At 44.6% G+C, this 25,411-nt stretch overlaps 1 protein-coding gene across 3 annotated transcripts in view; it reads right to left on the bottom strand.

The window, feature by feature from the left end:
* Positions 1-14,198: 14,198 nt before the first annotated feature.
* Positions 14,199-25,411, bottom strand: part of SLC45A4 (solute carrier family 45 member 4) — a 114,217-nt gene continuing 103,004 nt past the window's right edge. For all 3 annotated transcript variants that reach the window (XM_073330014.2, XM_073330013.2, XM_073330015.2), the window contains 4 exons: positions 23,584-24,656; positions 23,397-23,496; positions 22,085-22,296; positions 14,199-21,059 (listed from right to left, as the gene is read on the bottom strand). In XM_073330014.2, coding sequence (XP_073186115.1) covers positions 20,697-21,059; positions 22,085-22,296; positions 23,397-23,496; positions 23,584-24,656 — 1,748 coding nt within the window. In that variant the 3' untranslated portion in view covers positions 14,199-20,696. The remainder of the gene's footprint in view (positions 21,060-22,084; positions 22,297-23,396; positions 23,497-23,583; positions 24,657-25,411) is intronic.

The following is a 25,411-nucleotide window of genomic DNA, read 5'->3' as shown; positions in this document are numbered from 1 at the left end:
GCCTCTTTGTAACTTGTTTTTATTTCCATGTAATTCAACACACCACAAGGACCTAAATTTAGAGTCGGGGCCAGCATCTGTTGGGTGTAGCAGAGATAAGGCTGCAAAGAAGATGGCTGTGGCTGTCTGATACTAGGACTGTCTCTGTACCAGGTTCTGCTCGGTTCTATTCCAGGCTGAAGGCTGCTTTACTCTATGCTGGCTGGCTATGGTTCACTATAACTGCTAAGCTTCCCTTATCCCTGACATGCCTCCTATGCCAGGGACTAAAACAGGTTGTGAAGGAGCTGGCTATCCTGGCTTTATCTCATCTGGGGATTCTCCCATCCCATGGAAGTTCTAAGTTGGGGGCTCCCGCGCCCTCCCCTAAGCCTGCTGTGTCCTCATTCCTCCTCCTCCACTCCTCCCCCACCTGCAGTTGATTGGGAGGTGCAGGGAGGCACTGATAGGAGGAGCTGCTGGTGGGTGGGAAGCACTGGGAGCCAGAGGGTGGGGGAGGTGATGGGGGCTGCTGACATATTACTGTGGATCTTTGGCAATGTACATTGGTAAATTCTGGCTCCTCCTCTGGCTGAGATTGGCCACCCCGGCCTATGATGTCAGCAGAGACGTCGGGGCCATTTTCCCTTCTCCTAAAGGAAAGCAGTGGAGCCAACACTCTCTCCTTCTGGAGCTTCTTTTCTCTCTGCAAATATTCCCTAATTCTTGTTCCTTGGTAAATATAACTTTCCCTGCTAATACATCTCAAACCCTGAGAAAGCTGAAAGTATATTATGAGAATGAGTCATTTTCTCCCCCAAAACATGGAAAGGAGCTCCTGGGCTGGTACTGGCAAACGAAATGACTTCTTTACTGTGTGAGTGGTTTCTCTACAGGGAGATATATGTAAGAGCTGGCGATCACAAAGTTAGCTACTGTACAACTCAACCCTGTTACTTCATCTGATCATCCATTCGTAACTGCCTTCGTTGTCACTCTCCCAAAGCATTTTATAATTGGCTTGCCTCATCAGTGGGCTGTCAGTGCACCAGGAGTGAGCTCTCATCCTGGCAGCGATGCCCCCTGTGATACTGGGCAAGCGTTTGCCTCTGTTCCCCAAGTATAAAAGGGGTAGAACAATACAGTTCCCTTTCTGACACCAGTGTGGCCCCACTACAGAGCAGCAGCAGATGTTCTGGGCCTTGCAGTTCTGCTTTCCAGGGAGGGAGACATTAGTGACCGAGTCTGGATATACTCTTAAGGGCAACTCGCTTTATTTGCACACGCACGCACACCACAGTCCTGAAATGAAATGGTCAAACAGCAGGCGGGGCAATCCTTCAGCCACAAATCTCAGCTCAGCACCAGTGTGTGGTTTCCTTGGAGCAACCCTGCCTCAAGAACTGACTCTAAGCAGAGCCCTAGGGAGACTGCAGACTCTCCTGCTGCTTGCACAGTGCCCTGTCTCATAAAGCTGCCTCCACACACAACTTGTATAACTCAAAACTAACCACAACACACACAGCATATCTTCCCAAGAGTGGAAACCTGCTCACACGTCACAAAAAAGAACTTTAACAGACAATGTAACAGTGCAGCCTAGTGCCACCTGCCATAATACTCGGGAATTCCTGGCTCCCAATCCCGTGCTCAGACATACTCGCTCTATAGTAGTATTAATAAGAGTGTTCTCTAAGCCAGTTAGAACACAGTATGGCAACACGATCACCTGCCCTCCATGACTAATACTGAGTTTATTGATCTAGTCCCCTTTATAAGATCTGTATCTCTGTGTATAGCCATGTCTCCCATCAGTGTCCCCTGATAATGTTAATACCCAGTTCTCTTGATCCTGTTAGGCCTTTTTCCTCCAATCTTTCCTCAGTTTTGCTTGTCTGCCTTTGAGGTTACTCACTACTTTTTCCTCTTTTTAATAACATGGACCCAGATCCTCAGCTGATCTAAATCAAGATAGCACCAAAGGCAATCAGTGGAGAGAGGCTGATTTACATCAGGTGAGGATCTGTCCCATGCTGCTGAAAACTGAGTGCAGTGTTTCAGGGATCGAGAAACTAACCAGAGGCAAGTAGAGGTGGATAATTTCCTTGCTCATTGGAGCACTCATGTTACTCTTAATATGATCTAATATAATATGCCTTTATTTTGCTATAGTATTGACTCTTACTCAGTATTATCATACTAATCCCCCAGGTCCTTCCCAGGGGTGCTGTTGTGCAGCCTATATCGTGTGTCATTTCAGTCCTTCCTGCATAGATGTCATGCTGGATCCACTTCAGAGGTGGGCAAACTACGGCTCGCGGGCCACATCCGGCCCGTGGGACCATCCTGCCCAGCCCTTGAGCTCCTGGCCGGGGAGGCTAGTCCCCGTCCCGTCCCCTGCCGTCCGCGCTCCCCCGCAGCCTCAGCTCACTGTGCCACCAGTGCTCTCTCCCCCTGGGTGGCCCGGCGGCATGGCTGGCTCCGGACTGCAGGGCTGCGTGCTCCCGCTGCTCTGAGCAGTATGGCGGGAGGGGTTGGGATAAGGGGCAGGAGGTCCCAGGGGACAGAGGTGTGGATAGGGGCTGGGGTAGTCAGGGGACAGGAACCATGGGGGTTGGATGGGGAGGGATCCTGGGGGCGGTTAGGGGCAGGGGTCCTGGGAGGGGTGGTCAGGGGACAAGGAGCAGGGGGAGTTGGATGGGTTGGAGGTTCTGAGGGGGGCAGTCAAGGGGTGGAAAGTCGGAGTGGGTGGATAGGCGGCAGGGGTCAGGCTGTTTGTGGAGGCACTGTCTTCGCTACCCCGTCCTCCATACAGTTTTGCAACCCTGATGTGGCCCTTGGGCCAAGAAGTTTGCCCCCCCGATCTACTTCAACAGATTTCAGCTCTCTTCTGTAACTTACCAGAGTGAATTGTATCTTGATCATGTGTTCTTTAAACCATTTACAATCTCTCTCAACTTCAGGACAGCCACAACCTGCATTATTATAGTTTCCTTTCAGCTTCCAGTGAGGATGAGGAATAGCACTGGTCCCAGGAACCAATCCCCCCTCGATACCTCTACCCAACTTGACACTAATCAGGAATATTTACTCTAGTCCAGCCTTGTGTTTCCATTCTACCACATACATAGGTTGAGTAAGCAAATCAGAAACTATATCCTGCAATCACCTGCGCTGTCACTGAACATCTAACTGACTTCTGTGGCTACACGTAGGGTAGATTCAACCCTGGTAGTATCTACTGATACTGTTTGTGGAATGGTCTCGAATGCTTTCCTGAAGGCAGCTGCATTGCCTCTTCGGTGCTGTGCTATCCCTTTGAAAAAAATAACTTGGTCCAGATCCTCAGCTGATATAAATTGGTGCAGGTCTATTGAGGGAAATACTAATATATGCCAGCGCAGGATCTGGCCCAGGATCTCTAGCTTCTATTGGGTGGTACCACCTTGGTGGTGGTTGCTCATTCTCCCATTGGCCTTCAGGTGCTCACAAGGTCACTGCTTTCTCAGCTCTTGCTTGTTTCCAGAAAAGGAGGTTAGACTGCATTTTAATTGCCCTTGCCCCCTTTTTCTTCCTACTGCCTCAAAAACTGGATGCTGAGAGGAGCCCACTCCTATAGAAGTCAGTGGAGGCTGCAGGCACTCAACCCCCTTTAAGAATCGGCTGTTTTTCCTTTTGTAATCTCACCATCCTTCATCAGGTGCTGCTAGCTAGCAAGGCCAGTGGTCTCACTACAGCTAGGTCTTTAGCACTCTAACCTGAATTTCACAGGCTTAGTCTGAATATATTTATCTCAGTATCTGGCCACTTTTCTTTGTTTTCTTGTTCCAGTGACATTCCAGTAGTATCTGGTTTTGTGCACCTTGGGCAATGCAAGCCCAGTGCTGCCTCAAGCAGGCTCTGCAATGGGGATCTCTTACATACCTGTAGTTATTTAACGTATGCAGTGTTACTGTGTCGGTCTCCGATATTAGTACAACAAGGTGGGGGAGGTAATAGCTTTTACTGGACCAACTTCTCTTGGTGAGAGAAACAAGCTTTTGAGCTTACACAGAGCTGCTCTTCAGGTCTGGGAAACTTAATCAGTGTCACAGCTAAATACAAGGCTCATCTTGGATTCAAAGTGGTGTGGGTCTCAGATGCTTGGGATGAACTTCCTGTGAGCAGAGGATGTATGTAAGTGTTGCTGGATCCCTCTGGGCCTACTCTGCAGATGCCATGAATCTGTTAAAGCCCACAGTGGCAGAGACCTGGTATTTTAGTGCAAGCTGTAACAGCTCATGCTCATAGCTCTGGAGAATCCCCTGTCAGTACCTGGTGTGTAAGCTAACAGGGAGGCCATCCTATAAGAGCATAGAAACACTCTGGTGTGCTGGCTTCTGGGGCAGATCCATGCTGGGAATCAGGGAGCTTGTTTGAGCTTCGTGTTCCCATTTCAAAAGTGAGTCTAAAAACCGTTTCATTCGGACATCGAAATGCAAAGGGGAAAATACTGAGCTGCAGCTTAATGCAGCTGTTCTTAAGCAGTGGCTAGTTAAGTGAAGTGCCACAGGCAGGGAAAATGAAATATCTCATTGGGCTCTATTCTACAGGACTGGAGCGGTTTTTGTGTGTCTAAAAAAAGAAATAAGATTGTTTCTTGACACAGACAGCAGGGGGCACCACTGACTTAACTAAATAAACTTAACTCTTGGAGAGAAAATTCAAAGCTTTTTGCAGGGACCCAATGCTCAATATCAGGTATTCTGCAAGCTATTTGATGGGAATATTTTTGCCTTCATTCTTCCACTGACTTGAACCTTTTGTTGCAGTTATTTTCACATGTGAACAGTAAGTGTAAACTGACCATTCTAATCTGGTAGCATTATTTGCACCATAAAAAATGGATTAATTTAGAGCAACACTCTTTGAGTGTAGGCAGCTGTTTTAGGTAAACAGATGCATCACATACCACATTTTAAAATGATTCACTCCTGGAAGTAGGAGCCAGCAGTAGCAGTTCCTGGCTGGGGAGGTGAATACAGGCCAAAGTAATTCATTTTCATTACTGCGGGACACACTGGGCAAGAATATGCTCAAGTCAATCTTGAAGGATTGCAGATTCCCAGGCCGGCTATGGGTGAGGGCTTCTGGCATAGCCCAGGAGCAAACCCAATAAGTTGTAGGAGCGTCTGGGCTTTGCTGAAATACCACAGTCCCTGGGGCCTTGCTGCCTGGAGCCCCACTCCCAGTGCCTTTACCTCTCAGTGCGGTGTCAGCCACTTAGCAGGTCACAAGCTTGCTGGGAAATGCTAACGGGGTGAGGCATTAGAGGCAAATCCTGCCAGCTCTTCCTAGGGGACACGCCAGCATTACCGGCAGAGTGACAGAATTACGTGAGTGTTTTCCAGCCCTGTGTTCCCGAGTCTATGCAGGGAGGTGGCTGATTCATCAGGCTCCGGCCACCTTCCATGCTACAAACCTCATCTGCACTTGTGCGTCTTCCTGCCATTGTCCCTGCTGGGCTCAGTCGCTGCTCGGCCACCTTCCACCTCGGCCTAGAACCTTGCCTGTTTCTTGAGAGAGCAGCAGGATGGTGTGTCCCTCTCCCTGTAGCCCTCTCGGTGCCCTGACAGCATCTCCAGCCCTATGCTGGGGCTGTCCCTGTGCCTTCAACAAGCTGGTTTCCCCCTGCTCAGGCTCCAGCTCTGTGCCGTGTTCCCCACCTGTCTCGCCACAGCCAGTGCTGGTGGCAGCCCTTACTGCACTATGTCCCACTATGCTTTTCTGAAGGCCTTTGGCACTAATCCGCTGGCACCCAGCCCACGTGCCCGCGGCCCCTTCCATTCGGTCTTGCAGCTGGGGGACGGCACAGACACCTTGTGTCAGAGTGTGGGGGGCACTGATTGGGATGGTCCCTTTTCCTGCTCATCAGCTCCCTGCCCCCTTTAGCGGCTTTAGGTGAAGAAAAGCAGCTCCCCAGGGCTCTTGGGTTGTGCTGCCCGGCAGCTGCCCGCTGGGCTAAAGCCCTACACCGTGCGGCGGCCAAACCAGACGGGCTGGGAATGCACGAGTGGCAGCACTGTGGGGTAGCGTACCTGGGGCCAATCAGCGTGTGCAGGAAAGCCCAGCCTGAGGCAATGCCGCCATGATTGCTGGGTGTAAAGCGCTTGTGTAACCTACACACCTCCTGGGTGGGGTGTTTTGTCCCAGCCCGTGGCACCGAGACCAGTTAAAGAGAGAGAAAGCAATAACTGAGGCTGCTCTACGCCAGCTGGCGTTTAGCTCGTGCTGTAGAGGGTAGAGGCTCATGCACTGAGCTCCAGAGGGCCTCGGTTTGATCCCGCCTGCCGCCGGCTGGGGTCTGTGGGCATTACATGCGCTCTGCTAGCTCCCCGCACCCAACTGCCGACCTCATCGGCCCTCCCAGGGCTCGAAAGGGGGCAAGCAGGCGTGCATCACAGCCTAGGGCACAGTGCTCACCGCTCCCAGGCCTGCCTGGAGACGTGCACAGCTGCTGCCTCCTCGGGCGCTGCCCGCCCTCCCCCCTTAGAGTGTCACGTGGGCCAGCCTGGCCTTTCCTTAGCAGGCAAACAGCTGTTTGCCTGCTTCGGCCACTCCTGGTGGGCGGGAGCGGCGGCTAACGGTCACTGCTGGGCCTTTTTGGGTGGGGCGGGGCAAGGGGCCTTGCTGCTCTCCGGCCCTGAATTTCCCCAACACGAGGCGCTCGGCCAGGCCCAGCCCACTCCTGGGCCTTTCAGAGCCACGCTAAGGGTTGCTTGTTCCTTTAAAGCTACAAGGCCCAGCAACCACCCACCCACCCTCCCGCTTTGCAGCACCAGGGTGAGCCAGGAGTGTGCTCAGCAGCTCCCCCGCTGGCTGGCTGCTGTATCGCAGGAGAACGAGGCACGTGCTGCTCCATTGCTCGCCAGGGTCAGCACTTTGGTAAGGACCGCGAGGGGGCATTGAGCTATGCTGAGGCAAGACCACATCAACCTGGCCCGGCGAGCCCAGGGCTGTAACGTGCCCAGCTCTGGCTGGGTGCATGCAGCCATGGCTCCCCCTCCTTTAACCATGCAGGGGTCCCTCTGGTTCTCTGCTCCAGGGGCTGGTCTGGCCCCTAGGGCCCATGCACAGGCGAGCCAGCACTCAACCCTAGCCAGCCACTGCTCCACCTTTCCTCCCCCCACCCCCCGACCTTCTCTGACCCAAGCACCTGTAGGGAGGGGGGTGGTGCAGCAGCTTGCTCTGTGTCTGCTGCGGGGCCCCCACTCACGCTGCATTTTACTCCCTTTGGCTGAGCAGAACACAGCAGCTGCCCTAAGGCACTGAGTGCTCCTGTGGACCTTTCCAACGTCATACCCCTGCCCCAAGGTCAAAGCTGGCCCAGCGTTAGGGTGTTAGCCTCAGGCTCAGCATACACGAGCTGTGACCATGGGCAGATCAGGTACTCTGTGTTCCCAGGTGCACAGGGGGGATTATAGCACAGCCCCAGCTCCCAGGGTGGTGCAAAGATGAAGGCTGTGAGGCTCTCAGCCTGGAGTAGGCCACACAAATGATGGGAGTTGCAGGGAAGGGGGAGGGGGAGAAAGAAATAAATCAGGCTGCTGGCAGATGAGTCAAATCGGTGTTAGCTACTTGCCTGGGCACTGGGGCACCCTAAGGGTAGAGCTAGGTGATGCAAGGCTGCTAGCTGAAGAGCCCTTCTGTTGTGGCATCTGAAGTCAGAAACCCCTGCTCCCTCTACCCAACAGGGTGTGAGCAGAGCAGGTGGCAACTGGAGTGAGTGAGGGGTTATTGCAGGAAAGACTCATGCCTTCACCTCGCTAAAGGAGGCAGCCCCCCCCCCGCTGAGTCCTGCAGCCAGTCGGTCCACTGTGCACAGGAGCTGATCAGCTGGGAGCAGGTTCTTCAGTAATAAACCAGGAGGGCTCTTCTGACCAAGACAGCAGCTGGCTTTGCCCTTCCAGAGGACAGATAAGGACAGCAGCTGTTCAGCTTTGCCTCTAGCAGAAAGGATTAAGTCTCTGATTGTCTCTGGTCAGCTAAGGACTTCCACAGTAGCACAGCCTGCCAAGCCCATTAACTTGATGAAGACCAGCCTGACCTTTCTCTCCAGCTGCCCCACAGACAAAAGTGCATCACATGCAAGCAGATCCAGGGTAATTTTTGCCCTACAAATAGACCCTGGCCTCCAGGGATGTTTCTCATCAGTGTCAGAGCTCAGCCCTCCGAGCAGCATGCCTGCCCAAAGCCTTGCTAGCCTTCCGTCAGTCCCCTCACAGCACACAGGCCAGAGCAAGAGGGAGGAGCGTGCACTTTCAGGCAGTGGTTCTCAGGGACCCGAGGGAACCAGATCATGTTTCAGTGTTTCCAAAACATTTTCAAGTTTTTAGCTTTTCATCTCAGGGTGGGATAATTTTTCTGGCAACTCAGCTATTAGAATCCAATTTTCTGTTCCACCAGCCAGCCCTACTCATAAAATACTACATAGAGTGCAGTGAACAAAGCAGCACACCATGAATTAGCATGCAAAATATTATTGCTCTGTGTTTGTACACCACCTCCCATAATGGCATCTCCTGGGCCATGTCTCCTAAACAAATAGGTAATAATGCTATTAAATGAAGTTCACAACCCAAGTCCCTCCCCAGGAGGAGTCAACAAACCAGAGGCAGAGAAAGACTGAAACCTTCCATAGATGGAGATTAAAGCAAACAGTTCAGCTCTTTTCAGACTGAGACACAGTGAATAAGGGGACATGATAAAAAGATATACAAAATAATACATGGTATATACAAAGTAGAATGGGATCCCATCCCACTGTCTTGTACTGAATGTGTGGAAAGGACAATAAATCAATTAAATTAAAAGACAGCTGATTTAAAAAGGAAATACACAATGCAAAATTTGCCAGTGGAACTCATTGCCAAAAGATACCATGGAGAGATCATGAATTGCTGAGCAGGATTCATAAAATGATTAGATATTTATTTAGATAAGACCATTCAGAGTTTTAAAAAAAAGTTTGGAAGAGATTGACACTGTCATGCTTTGGGTCATAGATCAACCTATAATGGATGGGTTTGGAAAGAAACGTTCCCTATTGGCAGGTTATTCCATAACTGCCTTTGCTGAAAGGCTTCTTGCACCATTGTGCAGTGACGGTTGGAGACATACCACCAGACCAGGAGTCATTTAGTTGTTCAGTTCTGTAACCAGACTGTGATAATTTACTTTCAAACTGTTGGACTATATTTATAAGCGCTTAGGGTGACCAGATAGCAAGGGTCAAAAATCAGGACCGGAGCAGGGTAATAGGTGCCTATATAAGAAAAAGCCCCCAAAATGGGGACTGTCCCTATACAATCAGGATATATGGTCACCCTATAAGTGCAGTTACAGTCCGAAGCATAAAGAGCTAAGTCTTATTAGTGCCAAGGTAAAAACCAGGTATTTTGTTCAGAACTAGACAGCAGTAAATGCTCATTATCAGCCAAGGAGGAGGAGCAGCAGCAGCATAGCAGCGTGAGACAGTGCGTCTGGCACAAGTAGCAGTGAACATTCACTCCTCTCTGGTTTGAGGGAGCAAGAGCTTGGGCTTGGGCTTGTCACCTCCTGGAACAGATTTTAATCTTGGAGTCAGTGTTGCTATCGCTTTAGAATTCTATCAGAGAGGTTTTTAATGTTACGGGGCTAGTCTATGGTTTGGCATCACAACCATTGAATGCAGACAATAGCTGGAGTGATCCAACCCTCCCTTTTCTCACGTCTTCAATGGCACTTTTCCACTGATGCCAAAACCACCCCATCCCTCCCCTGTAACCTCCTTACATCACTAGCTGTTCCCCATCCTCTGGTGAAAAACATTATGTACAAGAACACTGGGCGAGGCTGCTCTCGCAAGAGGAACGGGGCTGATTCATTGGTGCTTTTTAAAATCCCCATTTGGGGAACCCTCTCCTTGGGGGAGATCTGTCATCCAGCACACAGGGCAGAGCCCAACACATCAGGGAGCCAAGCTGTGAACAGGAGCATTAGTCATTTTTCCTGAGCTAGACAATGGGCATTTTCTCCTCCCTTTGCAATATTCTCACAGGGTACTGGTTGTATCCCCTGATGCAGGGATTAGTAGAAGGGCTTGCAGTTCTTTCTAGATCCTGGTTAATTCAGGACACTTTCCTCTCTCCTAGGATTTAGTGCACACCGCAGTGTACCCCTCCCCTCCACTGTCATGAGTAAGGCAAGGCCCATCTTTCTTCTCCCCCTCAGAGGAACAACTTTCTGAAGTGGGTTCTCCCCTGCTCAGCCCCTTTCTTTCCAGAGGGAGAATCTCTCCCAGAGTCATTTCAAGCAGGACTCAGCAGCACAAAGGTTGACCAAGATGATCATCTCTACATGCCAGCAGCGTACCAGTGGCCAGCAGAATCTTTGTGGAGTCAGTTGAGATACATGTGTAACAGGGCCTTGTAAGAGGAATTAGAAGCGAAGCAGCCCCATGGGCTTTGCCTCCCTTCTCTTGAAGCACAGAATGTGGGAAGACACTCCACTGAGGTAAACAGAGCTACTAGGAGCTTGAGTGTCTTTTCTTTAAGCAAGCTGCCTGAGCACTCTGCCATATCAGAGAGGAAGGCTACCATCTGTAGACTATACTCTTAACGGGTACATTCACAGGCATCACAGAGCAGACCAATTGCCGGAGGCTTAAGACTTCTTCTGTGCTAGGTTTTCCTTTTCTTTCACACTCCTTATCCCCTAGCACTTCAGTTTTATAGCTTGGCTGCTCTCAGATCTCGTCACCCTTTTAACATTAAGTCAGGCTCTGGTTTGGCATGGATGATGAAAATCCTATGCGACTGGGACGGGTTGCTTCACTCAACTCCTGCGTCATGCAATTGCTCAGGGCAGACCATGAAAGGTCCTGTGAATGCCAACAGGACATTGCGCACTTCTCTTCATTCCTGAATGATGGGGGAGGGGCGGGGGTTGACAGCACTATGTTCATGGAAGAATTCTTCCATTGACCTACATATAGCCTCTCAGGGAGCTGGAATAGGTACAGAGATGAACGAACCCCTCCCGTCACTGTAGTGAGCATCTATAATCAAGCACTGCATTGCTACAACGGTGCCACTCTACCATTTAAAGCGTAGACAAAGCTTATTTTAAACCCAACGCTAGGAAACACAGGCTATGTGGGTAGATCGGGATAAGACCAAAATGCATCCAGTCCCCACTAGACAAAGTGAGCTAAACGCTGAGCTGGCGTAACAAGTGCAACTCCATTGACTTCCATGAAATTGCACCTGCTTATACCGGTTGTGAGTTGTCCCCATGAGAAAGGGTTCAGCATAAAAACCTTCGAACAGACAGATAGCGTCGGAGGTTACAAGTGAGACCGTACTGAGAGAGCTTCATGTTGCAAATTTGCAAATGTCAGCTGGTAGGGCTAGTCTGATTACTGATGTGTCTGCAGAAGCCTTCAAGACTTCCTCAGTCCTGCCAGTTTAGCAATAAAACCGAAACTGATGGTCAATTTGAACTCATTTCTTTGTACAAAGGCAGACAAACACTGGTTTCAAAGCCAAGCTGGGCTTTGTTTCCTCCAGATAAAAAGACAGATAGACTGTGGATTCAAACGTGCCTCCCAGCAACATGGATCCTAAGTAGGTCAGAAATATGGGTAAAGTTATTGCCTAGTGATATTGCCTAGATCACTCTGTGCCATCTTAGGTAACAAACTATGGATGCAGAACCACTGCCTCCTCACCTGAGCAAACCAGTTTCCAGAACATGAAGTCTGTAGAAGTCCTAGGAATCAAAGTCACCAATAGCAATCTCTCCAACATAAGGTACCTCAGCCAGTGCAGAGACTAAATGGGGGTTTGCAGTCAGGCAGAATCTACAAGGCTCAGACTACAAAGTCTGGTATGCAAAGCCAGAAGAGTTCCCAGAAGTCACCTACTACAGGACAGGCCTAACAAAGAAAATAACAGAACGCCACTAGCCGTCACCTTCAGCCCCCAACTAAAACCCCTCCAACGCATTATTAAGGATCTACAACCTATCCTAAAGGATGACCCAGCACTCTCACAAATCTTGGGAGACAGGCCAGTCCTTGCCTACAGACAGCCCCGCAACCTGAAGCAAATACTCACCAACAACCACATACCACACAACAGAACCACTAACCCAGGAACTTATCCTTGCAACAAAGCCCGTTGCCAACTGTGCCCACATATCTATTCAGGGGACACCATCACAGGGCCTAATAACATCAGCCAGACTATCAGAGGCTCATTCACCTGCACATCCACCACTGTGATATATGCCATCATGTGCCAGCAATGCCCCTCTGCCATTTACATTGGTCAAACTGGACAGTCTCTATGTAAAAGAATAAATGGACACAAATCAGATGTCAAGAATTATAACATTCATAAACCAGTCGGAGAACACTTCAATCTCTGGTCACGCGATTACAGACATGAAAGTCGCTATCTTAAAACAAAAAAACTTCAAATCCAGACTCCAGCGAGAAACTGCTGAATTGGAATTCATTTGCAAATTGGATACTATTAATTTAGGCTTAAATAGAGACTGGGAGTGGCTAAGTCATTATGCAAGGTAGCCTATTTCCCCTTGTTTTTTCCTACCCCCCCCCCCCCCAGATGTTCTGGTTAAACTTGGATTTAAACTTGGAGAGTAGTCAGTTTGGATGAGCTATTGCCAGCAGGAGAGTGAGTTTGTGTGTGTGTGTTTCGGGGAGGGGGAGGGGGGGAGAAAGCCTGGATTTGTGCTGGACATGGCCCACCTTGATTATCATGCACATTGTAGGGAGAGTGGTCACTTTGGATGAGCTATTACCAGCAGAATAGTGAGTTTGTGTGTGTATGGGGGTGGGGGGGGGTGAGAAAACCTGGATTTGTGCTGGAAATGGCCCACCTTGATTATCATGCACATTGTGTAGAGAGTTGTCACTTTGGATGGGCTATTACCAGCAGGAGAGTGAGTTTGTGTGTGGGGGGGGGGGGAGGGTGAGAAAACCTGGATTTGTGCTGGAAATGGCCCAACTTGATGATCACTTTAGATAAGCTATTACCAGCAGGAGAGTGGGGTGGAAGGAGGTATTGTTTCATGGTCTCTGTGTATATAATGTCTTCTGCAGTTTCCACAGTATGCATCCGATGAAGTGAGCTGTAGCTCACGAAAGCTCATGCTCAAATAAATGTGTTAGTCTGTATTCGCAAAAAGAAAAGGAGGACTTGTGGCACCTTAGAGACTAACACGGCTGTTACTCTGAAAGATATAATAGTACAACCCAAGCCCAGTACTGCTCATGTCAGACGTGGGTTTTATTATTTTATAGACCTGCTATTGAAAAAGATAAACAATCTCAAGTGCCTTTTAATGGTCTAGCTAGCTACAGACGTACATTTTTGATAACGCAGTAAGTGACAGCTTCTCATTACACACAGGAATAGTTCAATCCAAAGGAGAAAACCCAAGCCGCTCTGTGCTTATGTAGGTTTACTACATTCCAGGCTGGTTTTGGTGTTTGACAGATGGTATGTTCTAATATTTCTAACTGTGTCATGACAATGTCACAAGTGTTAGTCAAATATGTGAAGGGTGTAACATGTTTGGACCACTGTCGAGGCCCGAACTGTAACACTTTGCATTTACATTGTGTTGTATAAACATTTAATTAAGACTCTCAAACCTTGAATTTTCCTCCAGGGCAGATTGGAAGAGGCCCTGGAGGTTTTTCACCTTCCTCTGTAGCATGGGGCACGGGTCACTTGCTGGAGGATTCTCTGCTCCTTGAAGTCTTTAAACCACGATTTGAGGACTTCAATAGCGCAGACATAGGTGAGAGGTTTTTCACAGGAGTGGGTGGGTGAAATTCTGTGGCCTGCATTGTGCAGGAGGTCAGACTAGATGATCATAATGGTCCCTTCTGACCTAAATATCTATGAATCTATGAAAGGTTGAGGATTATTATTTTCATTTGACAGCTGAGGAATGTGAAGAAGAGAGAGTGGTTAAATGACTTGCCAGAGACTGCACAGAAAGTTAATATTAGAGGGCAAGAGTACTTGGCTCAGTCTTGAAACCAAGTCACGCTCGCAGACTCACCAGAACACTTGGCTAAGATATGCACCATACGTGCGTTTTCAAGGACAGTACTAGCCCTTGTACTTAGGATTCAGACATCACACACAGGAACACATACAAACTCTTATTTAAATGTTTATTAAGTTTGAACTGTAGAACAACAGACTGGAACACAATGCAATGTGGAGTAGAGTATTTCTAAACCCATTTTTTTCTATGCATAAATGAAAAAATCAAGATTATACAAAAGAGAACAAAGTGCAGAACACAGTAAAAGTTTCTCATGCAATAAAGTTTGACCTTAAAAACAGAAAATAAGCTTAACAGTGTAGAAATAAAAAAATCATGCTGTCTACTCAAACACATTCATCTGTGACATTGCTTTTCTTTATCCCTTTTTCCTCATAAAACTTATTATGTGTTTAACACACGCTTATAAACATTGCTAAACTCAGCAAGAGCTATTATAGTGCCCCAACTTAATAAGTTGATAAAAAAATAGTTGTCATATGGCCAGTCCACAATGGAACCAAATTTTTTTTCATTAGGAGAAGCCTAGATGCAGCTTTCTATTCATAGGAGGCATTTTAAATAAGCTGGTCATTTGGCTACCAAAATGGTTTAGTGTCTATGTTACATCAGAAAGAAAAATTAGGAACCACCGATTTGTTCAGAGTTAATTCCATCTGGGGTTTGTTCGACTAAATACAACTTGGAAATAATCTGGCACTAGTGGGTATTAAATCAATAATACTAATAATAGTGTTTTAGGGGCACATTCCTAGATCTTTAAATGTGATTTTAAAATTTGAATAAAAGGAGCCAGAGTTCATGGAACGTGAACTCGTGCGGTGGGTTCTCTCTCACGGAAGTTTGCACTGGAGACCTGGTACGTTTATATTCGGGTAAAATATTTGTTGGGGAAAAGATTTGTTAGCAATTGTGTTACACTGACAGCAGCTACAGCACTGCAAGTCATCTGTTTACTGCTGGCATCAGAAGTGACAGCTCCTATTGCCATCGGGTTAATCAGGATGCTGTATGATGCAACAGGTTTTCAGTCCCCTCTGCATCAGACAAAGCTATTTGTCCCCCAGAGGGCCATAGCAACAGTTTGCAGACTGGAAAGGCAAGGTTAAAAGCAAGACAAATGTGAAGGTTGTTCAGGTCTAGAAATTCAAATCACTCTTACAGGAAATTATCTTCAATTTAATCAGGGCAAAACCAAGCATCTTAATGGTGGTACCTTTCTGCCCTGACTGGCTGAAGTCATTCATGAGTGAAATCGTGAAAGTCCTGATACAATTTCCCCTTGCTGAAGTGAAAAATCCCTTAAAATAAAAACAGTTCAACATTTGAGTAAGCAGAAGATGCATTTGCAATATGCTTATTCTGGATGCAACATGAGAAATAGGAAATTTTAGGTAGCTTATCCTTTGAGAATGACCCTTTTCAATGCAAATTTACAAATTTGCAGTGTGGTGGCTTAAGCTCAAGGACTATCTGTAGCCATAAAAATCACCTTAAGGAAAAATAAAATTTGGTATTTCTTACACAGTCATCAATACCATTCATGTGCAACATCTGGCGTGCATTACATTTATTTGGCCTATCAACAGAAAACAAGGAAAGGACAGCTGCAAATAAAAACAATCGCTCTTCCACAACAGATACTTCAGGTGCTTGGAGTTTCATGCAAGTGTTCTTTAAACAGGATATATATTTTATAGCTTAGTTCATCTTGCAGCAGACTAAGAAGTGGGGGAAACGGGAAGAACTCAAGTGAAAACACAACATTACTTAGTACAATTCAGGAAGAGCGTACAATCACCAAGGATATTTTGACCCAAACTATATAGTTCAGTTCCTAGTTTTATCTCTAGTTTAGTCACTGAACGTTTTAAATTCTATATATAAACTAGAGGTAAAACTAGGTACTGAACCACAGGATGTCACGCAACCAAATCACATTAAATTGCAGTGAGGAAAAATATGGAAATGTTGAACAAAAATAATCTGGACTATCAAAATAGGTTTCAAGGAGGGAGCCTGCCAGTTGTGCTTCTGTTGTCTGCAGCAAAACTATTTAAACTTCCTCCTCCTCCTCCTGCCGTTTGTAAATTTAGTCTTAATCCAGAGAGCTGTTAATGGGTATTAAGGGCCTGATCCAAGGCCCACTGGAGTGAATGAAAGTCCTTGCATTGACTTCCCTGGGCTTTGGAGCAAGTCCTAGATCACTGAAACCCACGAGTAGGTATGTGGATTCTAGCGAGACTATTTGCCTTCAACAATGTACTTCCCCATACAGCCACCTCTGACATGTAGTTATTGAACTGCTCTGGGACAAGAGGAATTCCTACGAGAGTGAAACTCCCCTGCTATAGTATCCATGCCCCTTTAAAAAAAAAAAATTAGCTTTCTCGGGAACATTTGGCATGTTTCACAACTGAATCTGTCAGCCAGAATTTCCATAGTGAAAGTCTCTCATAAACGTGTGGCTAGTGATGGGGAAATTCTGATTCCCAGGAGCAGGAGTCTACGTTCAGAGTGTCCCTGCTGGTCAGACTTCTGAGGTGGGGAATGCTCCATATTTTATACAAAGGCCCATCTATGACAGGCCGAAAAAGGACACAAGATTCAGAGAGTTGTAATTTGCACTGGATTTGTTGTTTCTCCTCCAAATGCTTCTTTGCACCTTGTTGTGAAAGACATATGTTTTTCCTTGCCAACAGTTGTCCTGAACTGACTGTTGACAGAGTGGATCAGAGATAAATCAGCTTAAAATTATTTAAAGGTTATTTAGGTAATAAATCTCCATGCAAATAATTTGAGTAATTGTAAGAAAACATTCCTAAGAAATTATTGCTTCTATTTTTTGAAATCCTTACTGAGCTGCTTGGTTCAAATACGATTAGACTATGATAAATCAATGCAGCCAATTCAATTTTATAATTTCCAAAAATGGTTATGTTTAAGCCTCTCTGACTTTACACAGCATAATGCTAGACTTGATGCCTACCAACTGGATATCTCATGCAAAGAGATACTTTTAACTAATTTAACCTTTTAAGAACATGAACCTAAAGCTGTTAAGTGTTATCAAGAAACAGATTTTTAATCAGTGGATGTAACATATTATATGGTAAAGAGAAATACAGGAAGAATTAAACAAAACTTAAACCTTACCAAAACTTAAACCTGCTACAGTATGTATCTTATTTGATACCATACACAACGTGAAGTGGACTTAGTAGTAACAGTGGCAAACCTAAACACTATTTAGAGTCACCAAGAAGTTAAACAACTCCCTCAGCTTTTTCCTCCCTTCAATTCCACAATAAGAAATAAGGTGATTACACTTTGATGGGTTTGACTAATGCAACCTTAAAGTAACAATCTCTTTGCAGCTGAAGATAAGGGATACGCTACCTACCCCACGGAAAAGCCTGGGTTACAAAGGGAATCTCTCAAAATCGAAGAGCTCTAGAATTAAAAACCGCCGATAGTCATCACTAAGCAGCAAGCTGTCCACGTTCAAAGCTGAAAAGCATCTTTAATTTCGTCAGGCTCCATAACCTGGCTAGGCAATGGAACTAGCTACTATGGTTGCAAGTCTTTAAAGGCCTAGGCAGGGCTACCCAAACACGAAGTATTGCCAGCGGGACACAAACGTGTTTACACTGAATGATGGTTTCCCTGGGATCTTTACTTTGCTGCAGCGCAGTAAAACGTCATGCTACAAAGCAGCATAGCGAGTTTACATTTTAATGTGATAATCTAAACAATGCTTTCCCAGCCCAAACTATGCACACTCTAGTCTCCAATTCTTAGGAAAGAGGCTTGGTAAAGGCTGGCCAGCACAAAATTCCATCTGACCTGATTGAAATCCTCTGGATCTGAAACAGAGCTCCACCCCAAAACCAAACTTTCACCTCCCTCTTTTAGAGGTCTGTGCGTGTGTGTGTGTGGGGGGGGGCTGAAGTAAGTGTGCCCAATTCCAAAAAGCAAAGTTTTATGATCCCTCTGTTCGCTATGTAGCAAGAGGCAGCCAACTGCTCTTTCCAAAGCTAAATTGTCACCAGCTGATGATGCCAGTGCACATTTTGGCTCAAGAAAGTGCTATGCTGGGTAATGCTAATTTAAACAACATCCAGTGAAACATTTGTCAAAAGGGAAAAGGACCAGATTGGTATGAAAGATTAAATTGATAGACAAATCTCACACGCAATGGGAACTTTAAAACTTGTTTTATGTGTCACTTACTAAGAACTACTGAGTGTGTCCGTTTAACAAAGAAGCAGAATCCTTAGAGTATTTTAAAATAAAATATTGATGCCAGACTTTAAAACTGTATAATTAGGTTTGTATTTCACAGGAATGCCAGTTTTATGGTGAAACAGCACTGCATTTCGGTTATATGTGAAGCCTACTAGACGATATACACAGAGATGATAAAACTCACTCTAAGAGTTCAGTGAGAAATATTTCTAGCAACTGATTTCTTCAATAAGGTCTTAAATGCTTCAGTAGTATTATTCTCCTATCTGAACACAAAATTCAGAAGTGTTCTAATAAAAATATTCACAGAGAAAAAAAAACAAAAACACAAAAAACCAGATTTCTTTTCCTTAACACACTTCAAACAAGAGTCCTGTGCAATTCTGTATACTTGATAGAATTTCATAGCACTCAAATGTAAAAACAGTATATTCATGCCTGTCAGAGGGAGACATGAGTACTGCCTAAAATCCTTCAGTTAAGAAGAAAACATATGATGCCATCAATGGCATAAATGCCATAATTTATCAATGACATTGGCAAGACGGCCAGTTAGCCTCAACTCCACCAGAATATATATTGTCTCTTAAATACACTTACAATTCAAGTAATTAAAACGGCTTTTCATTTTGAAATATATATATATATATAACTTTGCTTTCGAGTGACTATACTGCAGCATGATTCAGTCGCACATTCTAAAGTACTGCGACTATTTAATGAGTTTGAGGCAGCAGAAATATTACAACAGTGGTCTGGATTTGCTTGACTAAACCTGTGAACTTGCTGAGGTCTCTTCTGTTCCACCTGGAAATGAGTAAATAGAGTTAGGAACACTTCTTATAAGGAAAGGACCGGAAGTTTGTTGGTTTTGTTTATAAAGACATTTTAAAAGGCTGTTGCGTCCGAGTTACAGCTACCCATGGTTTTGGGCATTGCTAAAAATTCAGTTAAGCATTTAAGTTAAAAATAGTGATCTTTCCTATCGCTCTTCACAGGAAGTTTCTTTGCACTGCAGCTATGTCCTGAATCCAGTATTATGCAGGAGGGTAAAGAGGTCAGACTGAAGGAATCAGGACAGAAGCTCAAAAGAGCTCCAGTATACAATTCCTGTGTAGGGACAGGAACAGCATTACATGCTCCTGGATTGGATTTTAAGGACCAAAGCTCTTTATGACACAGATTTTTATATAACCAGACTATGGCATAAAGTTACAGAGGTAGGCCTTCGGTTTACCTTGTTGTACTGACACTGACTATACTATTGTGATTCCCAGCCAGATCATAGAAGGATCATAGAAGTGCAATCAACAACCTCCTTCCTCTCTAAAGAGGATCCTCACATCAATTCCATGAAGCCAACTGAATGAAATTCCCTTCTCCATGGCAGTTTCATCAAAATGAGATGATCAATTTTAAATGCCGAAAGAAAAATCAACCCTAGTAAGTTCAACACACAAAACTCCCTGCTAAAATTGTCACAGCATGTTCCAATGCCACTCATTAAATTCTGCACTCACTGCAAATGCTTGCTGCAAGTGCTGATCACCTTCCCAGCTGCTGTTACTTCCATCAGCAGCTAAACCATACACGCAATACCATCAATTTCTGACAAGCAGCAGTACTTGGGAACAGATTTGTTGAACAGTTCGAATAAAAGAATTGACAGCAGTTCTCTTAAACTGTAGTAATTGCTTTTTTAAAACGTAAGTAATTGCAAAGAAAAATACTTGGTAGTAATTGCACCCACTAAAATAGGATGAAATCCAAACAAATGTTAAAAAATTGTAGCTGTCAAACCAAATATTGTGTCTACAGAAAAAAAAAAAAAAAAGAGAAAGGCGTCTACACATCTGATTCACCTATTACATTAGCAAGATCTGAAATGTTCAGACAAAAAAATTAGCGAAGCCTATGTTCAAAATAGCTTTTGTTTTCAATTACAGTCTAAAAATTGCAAGCAACCTTCATTTTTCTAAACTGCTAATTGTATACACTGTGACTCTGTCATGACATTTTAAAAAACATGCAAGAACGAACAATGTACCTGCAGATTTATATATTTGAAATCTAAGTGTGTTCTTAATTTAAAAACTGTTCAGAAGTGACAATTTCTAAATTGTAGAGAAAGCAATCAGCGTAATAGCTATCTGTTCAAACCTATCCTAGGACTACAAAATTTCATCTACGTTTTTGCAGGAAAGAGCCATTTTTTGCTGCAGTTTAAGCAAAAAGTAACTACTGAAGAGAGTCAGAATTTTTTCCTTAAGAACGTCCTCATTCATGCACCTGCATTCATGCACCTGAACTGCTTGGAATGTGTATAAATAACAATGACCAGTTCAAACTATTGACTCGCTTTCCAATTCTGACGAGGCTGCCCCTTTACGCGAGAGCTTTATAGCAGTTGGTTTCTCTGCAACCACACCATTGCTTTCGGTGGTCTCTGGAGGGCTCAGTCCTTTCTGTTCTTCCTTTGGGTCCTCCGTAACATCAGGATAAATCACCAAGAATGTAGCTGTCAAAAAGCCCAGGAAGGATCCTACTGATGCCACCACTGGAATAACCTGGACTGTGCCTACTACATCCACCACTCCACCAAGTGCTGAGGCCACCAGGATCTGGGAGATGTAAACCTGGCATGACAGGATAGCACAGTCTATGCCAAATCCTCGCTTTGAGTTTCCAGGGCTGTGGTGAATATACTGAAAGACAAGGAATGTACATTAGAAGTCAGGCATCTAAGCATAAGCAATCTTCCCAGACTTCCTGAACCACATCCTCTCCTGGACACACCATCTCTCTACCCGAGACAGAGAGGGGGGAAAACGCTGAATAGTTAAACAGGCAACACTTTCACTTCTGCTTGAAGATTAAATGGTACAAGGAGGCAATAAAAATACTACTATCCACACAGCTCCTATTAAGGTCCATCAGATAGCTGGAATCCCTTATTCTGGAGTGATAATTCCTGCTCATTTTGCACCAGACAGGCCACTGATCACTCCAGTTTAAGGGCCTTTGCCATCTCAGTTGGCTCCAAATTAAGTTTTTATAAAGGTCATTTTTTTAAATGACTTGACCAGTAGAAACTTCGACGATTTTAAACAACGTAAATGAAAACAGATGTGTCCAAGAAGTATGTTTACAGGTTGGAACCCAAACACAGCAGTGCTAAGAATATTAAAGTGAAGTTGACTGCACTTCTGTTGTCCTGACTGATTTCCAGCAGAATCTTTGCACTTAAGATACCTGTGGTTGTATCTCCAGACTATTATCAGAGCCTCTAACATGTTTATAATACAGCAGATGGTGCTTAAATGGGACAGCTCTGTAGCCAGCCTACTCTCCCAATTAAGGAGACAGGTTCTTTGAACAAAAAGCTTCGCCAAGATTTAAGATATAGTAATGAATATGAGTGCAATGATTGCATTTATAGTGTCACTTTTTCCTTTTAATCATTATTTGACCACTCCTTTTTAATTAAAAGGTCTGCATGTGCATTTCATATGCATTTAACCCCTTTTACACCATCACTTATCAACTTGGCATCAAGCTAGTATGTTCCCACTGAGCAGAATTTATGTTAACTGTGGCCTGATTAAGTAGCAGTCATTACTGTTCGCTATCATAATCTTTTCACTGGGGGATGCCCCAACAAAGCATATATCCCAAGCAAGTGGATGTGGCAAATCTATTTGGAACTGCTGTGATTAAATATTTCACATACCTGTTTAATATCATGGTATTGTCCTAAAAGCGCATAAGGACAGTAGGATATGCTCATAGAGACTATTCCCATAGTGCTGATCATTATCATAGCCACGTACACATTGGGGAACATAGCCATCACTGCAGTTCCAATAGCAAAACCCAGCGTGCCCAGAATGTAGATCACCTTTATGCTAAGGTCATAGTTGTCCAAGTATTTTTGTAGTAAAGCTGCAGAGAATTAAAAACCAAAAATCAAATACACATCATCAGGCTACTGAATTACGTTTTACAATACTCAGTCCTTCAGTCTGACATAACATTTAAGTGCTACATACTTTTTTTGTACAACACTCTGAACATGTACTGATTAATCTTCACCACCTACCTAGGAGGTAGGAACATGTTATACCCATTTCAAAGAAGGGGGAACAGACACAGGTTAAGTGACTTGCCCAAGGCCACAATTCAAGCCTGTGGCAGAACTGAGACTAGAATTCAGGTGTTGCAGGATTCCAATTCAATGGACCATGATACCACTATATGTGATCAATGGTATTAACTAACATTTTCTGTTAAAGGAAAAAAAAAGTGTCCAGCTTTTTTAAGCACAGGATAGATTCAGTTCCTAACTCAGAGATATTTACTAAATTACACACTTTTGATAATTAAATAATTCAGGCCTAGAGCCAAACTTCCTTTTGTATTTTGGAATGAGACATCTGGCTGGACATGCCTGAATAATGAGATGGTCCCAAGGATATTAAATTGTAATTCACATGTGTGGACTGCAAAAGGCAGAATTAAAGTATATCTAAAGTTCTATATTACAGTATATTTCAAGTGCAAATGGTAGCTCTAAAGTTTATAGGGTGCTTATCTGTCAGAGACTTAACACAGATTCATGTCTTAAAATGGTATATTTAAAGAACAGTCTTTATAAATGTTTTACATAAGATTAATATTTTTGATAGTCATAGTTTTAGTTTTCTGATGGCTGGCTGGCTAAAAGACACAAGTGTCCTCAGAAGTGGTTTTAGGTTTCAAACTATTAGAAAAGAGCTGTTCATATTTCTGTATTTGAGGTACTTTACCATACAGACACTTGAGGAGCCAGGCTTAAGACTCACATTATAACATGTAAAATGCATTTTCAAGTTCTCATGCCCCTCCCTTAACCTTGCAAGAATTGATTGGAAGGTGCATTCTGGAGTCTAGACAAAATTATATTTTTACTTAGAAAAAAATATTTAACGTACTGTCCCAGCAGCATCCCGCCTCACATGATTAGTGAGAAATATTTCATTGCTTGTCTACATAGAGTCTCTTACCTGAGCAAACAGCAGCAGTCGCAGCATAAATGACCAAGCCCCTGCAGCCCATCTGAACTCCGGCATTGTAGGCATGCAGTTCAGTAGAATTAGAAGGACCCTGCATGAAACAAAGATTTACCAGAGTATAATCAAAACAGAATAATTACCAGCAGTTCTGTATTGGCAACACAGGCTATTTGCTCACCTTGGGATCCCCTTTAAAGATGACCTGTCCCATGAAATCCGTATAAAACACCGCTTCAGCAATGATGGAAAACCAGGTTAAGAGGTGACAAAGGCAAAGCCTCAGGAGCTCATTGGGCATTTTTAGCATAGACAGCCACAGAAGTCGGACAGTGGTTTCTGTTTCCCCTTCTTCACTCTCAGTGTCTCCACTAGAATTTGTTGTGCCACTCTGATTCCTGTGTCTGTACCTCTGCCGCTGTCTCTTCTGCATGTCGTAGATGTCATTCATGCTGCGGGAGGACTTGATCAAGACAATCGCATTGGCCCGTCGGAAACGATAGCGGTGAGAACCTATTTTGCCATAGTAGGAGAAGGTGTAAGATGGCTGACGATAGAACATGTGCCTTCGTCTGCGCATGGAGTTTGAAGTACTAGATTGCTTCATGCCAATCCTAGCATGTCCATTGAGGAGATCTTTTGGTAGGGAGCCATTGTCATTTGGGACTTTGGCTTCATTCAAGTGATTATCAAGCAACATCTCCTCTTTTTCATTTTCCCTGAGGAAAGTAGAGAGGCGGTTAAATTTGCACTTCAGAAGTTCCTGGCTGGTGCTGAGGGGAGTATTTGGGTATGAAGGGTCTTGAAAAATGGAGGGCTCAATGTCATGTAGAAAAAGCAGCTCTGATTCGATTTCCAGAGTAGCATCTGGCATGTGCAGAACAGAATCGCTCTTACTCCTTACAATGTCCACCTCAAGGAAATCCATATTGAGGTCCTGCTCTGACTGAACCTCCTCTGGGTACACAGAGGTCCCATAGGGATCTTCCTCGCTAATTACATTCAGTCGATTCAGAGGTGGAAGGCTGCCACTGAGCTTAACACTAGAAAGTGTATCTGCTTCATCTTCAGTTCTGTCTTGTTGAGGGTTATACTGCTCTTCTTCAATGCTAAAAAGATGAAGAGCAACAGAGACAGAGAAAATAATGGCTGCAAAAAAGAAAAGTACTTGTTCTTGAGATTTAAAAAGGTCACCGAAGAAGGTCTGCATCCAGTCCAGCCCTCCTAACATATAGCCAATGGCTCCTCCAAGTCCTAAGGAAGGGGGAAAAAAAAAAACCAGTTACTATTTTGCTGCATGAAAATAAAGAGGTTACATTTCAGTCTGACCCTCCACAGTCAGATCTCAAACTTAAGTTTCCCTTGAAATACCATCTCATCTAAAGCACCCAAAGGTGATCCAGAAATACACAGAATCAGAAAGTGAGACATGTAGAAGTTTCCACTTTCAAGTTTAAGACATTTCTTGTTTCCTGGGAAGTATGAGTCTCTGATTACAGGCAAAATTTTTGAGACTGCCATGACTTATTTTAAGTGGTGGTGCACTTTAATTCTGGATTTCCCAGCTTTAATTTAAAATATATTTCCAGGCTGGAGTCAACTCTCAGTCGGACAATGGGAAGAGGTTCAAGAAATAAAAAGCTGTCAGGCAAATTCTCACAAAATGGAAAATTCATTTTTTAAGTCTACGGCTTTAGATAAAACTTTGAGACCATATGTGATCCGTTAGTCCAATGTTATCACGTGATAACAAGCTGATGCAATTGGCCAGAGGACATAATTTCAATATTGCCCTAAACCCACATATTTCTAATGATGTGGTTTCACTTACAACGATGGAAAAAACAGAGTTTTACTATTAATGTCTTTGAGGAAACTGAAACAGATATCCATTTGGTATGTTACCATATATTTTACATATACACAACACCCACTTTTCCTTTTGGTTACACTGGTGTACATCCAGATTACTCCAGATTTATTTTAGTGGAATAAGTCACTGACACCAC

Source organism: Lepidochelys kempii, chromosome 2 (genome assembly GCF_965140285.1).
Source record: "Lepidochelys kempii isolate rLepKem1 chromosome 2, rLepKem1.hap1, whole genome shotgun sequence".
Lineage (NCBI taxonomy): Eukaryota > Metazoa > Chordata > Testudines > Cheloniidae > Lepidochelys > Lepidochelys kempii.
This window is presented reverse-complemented; position numbering and strand designations above follow the sequence as displayed.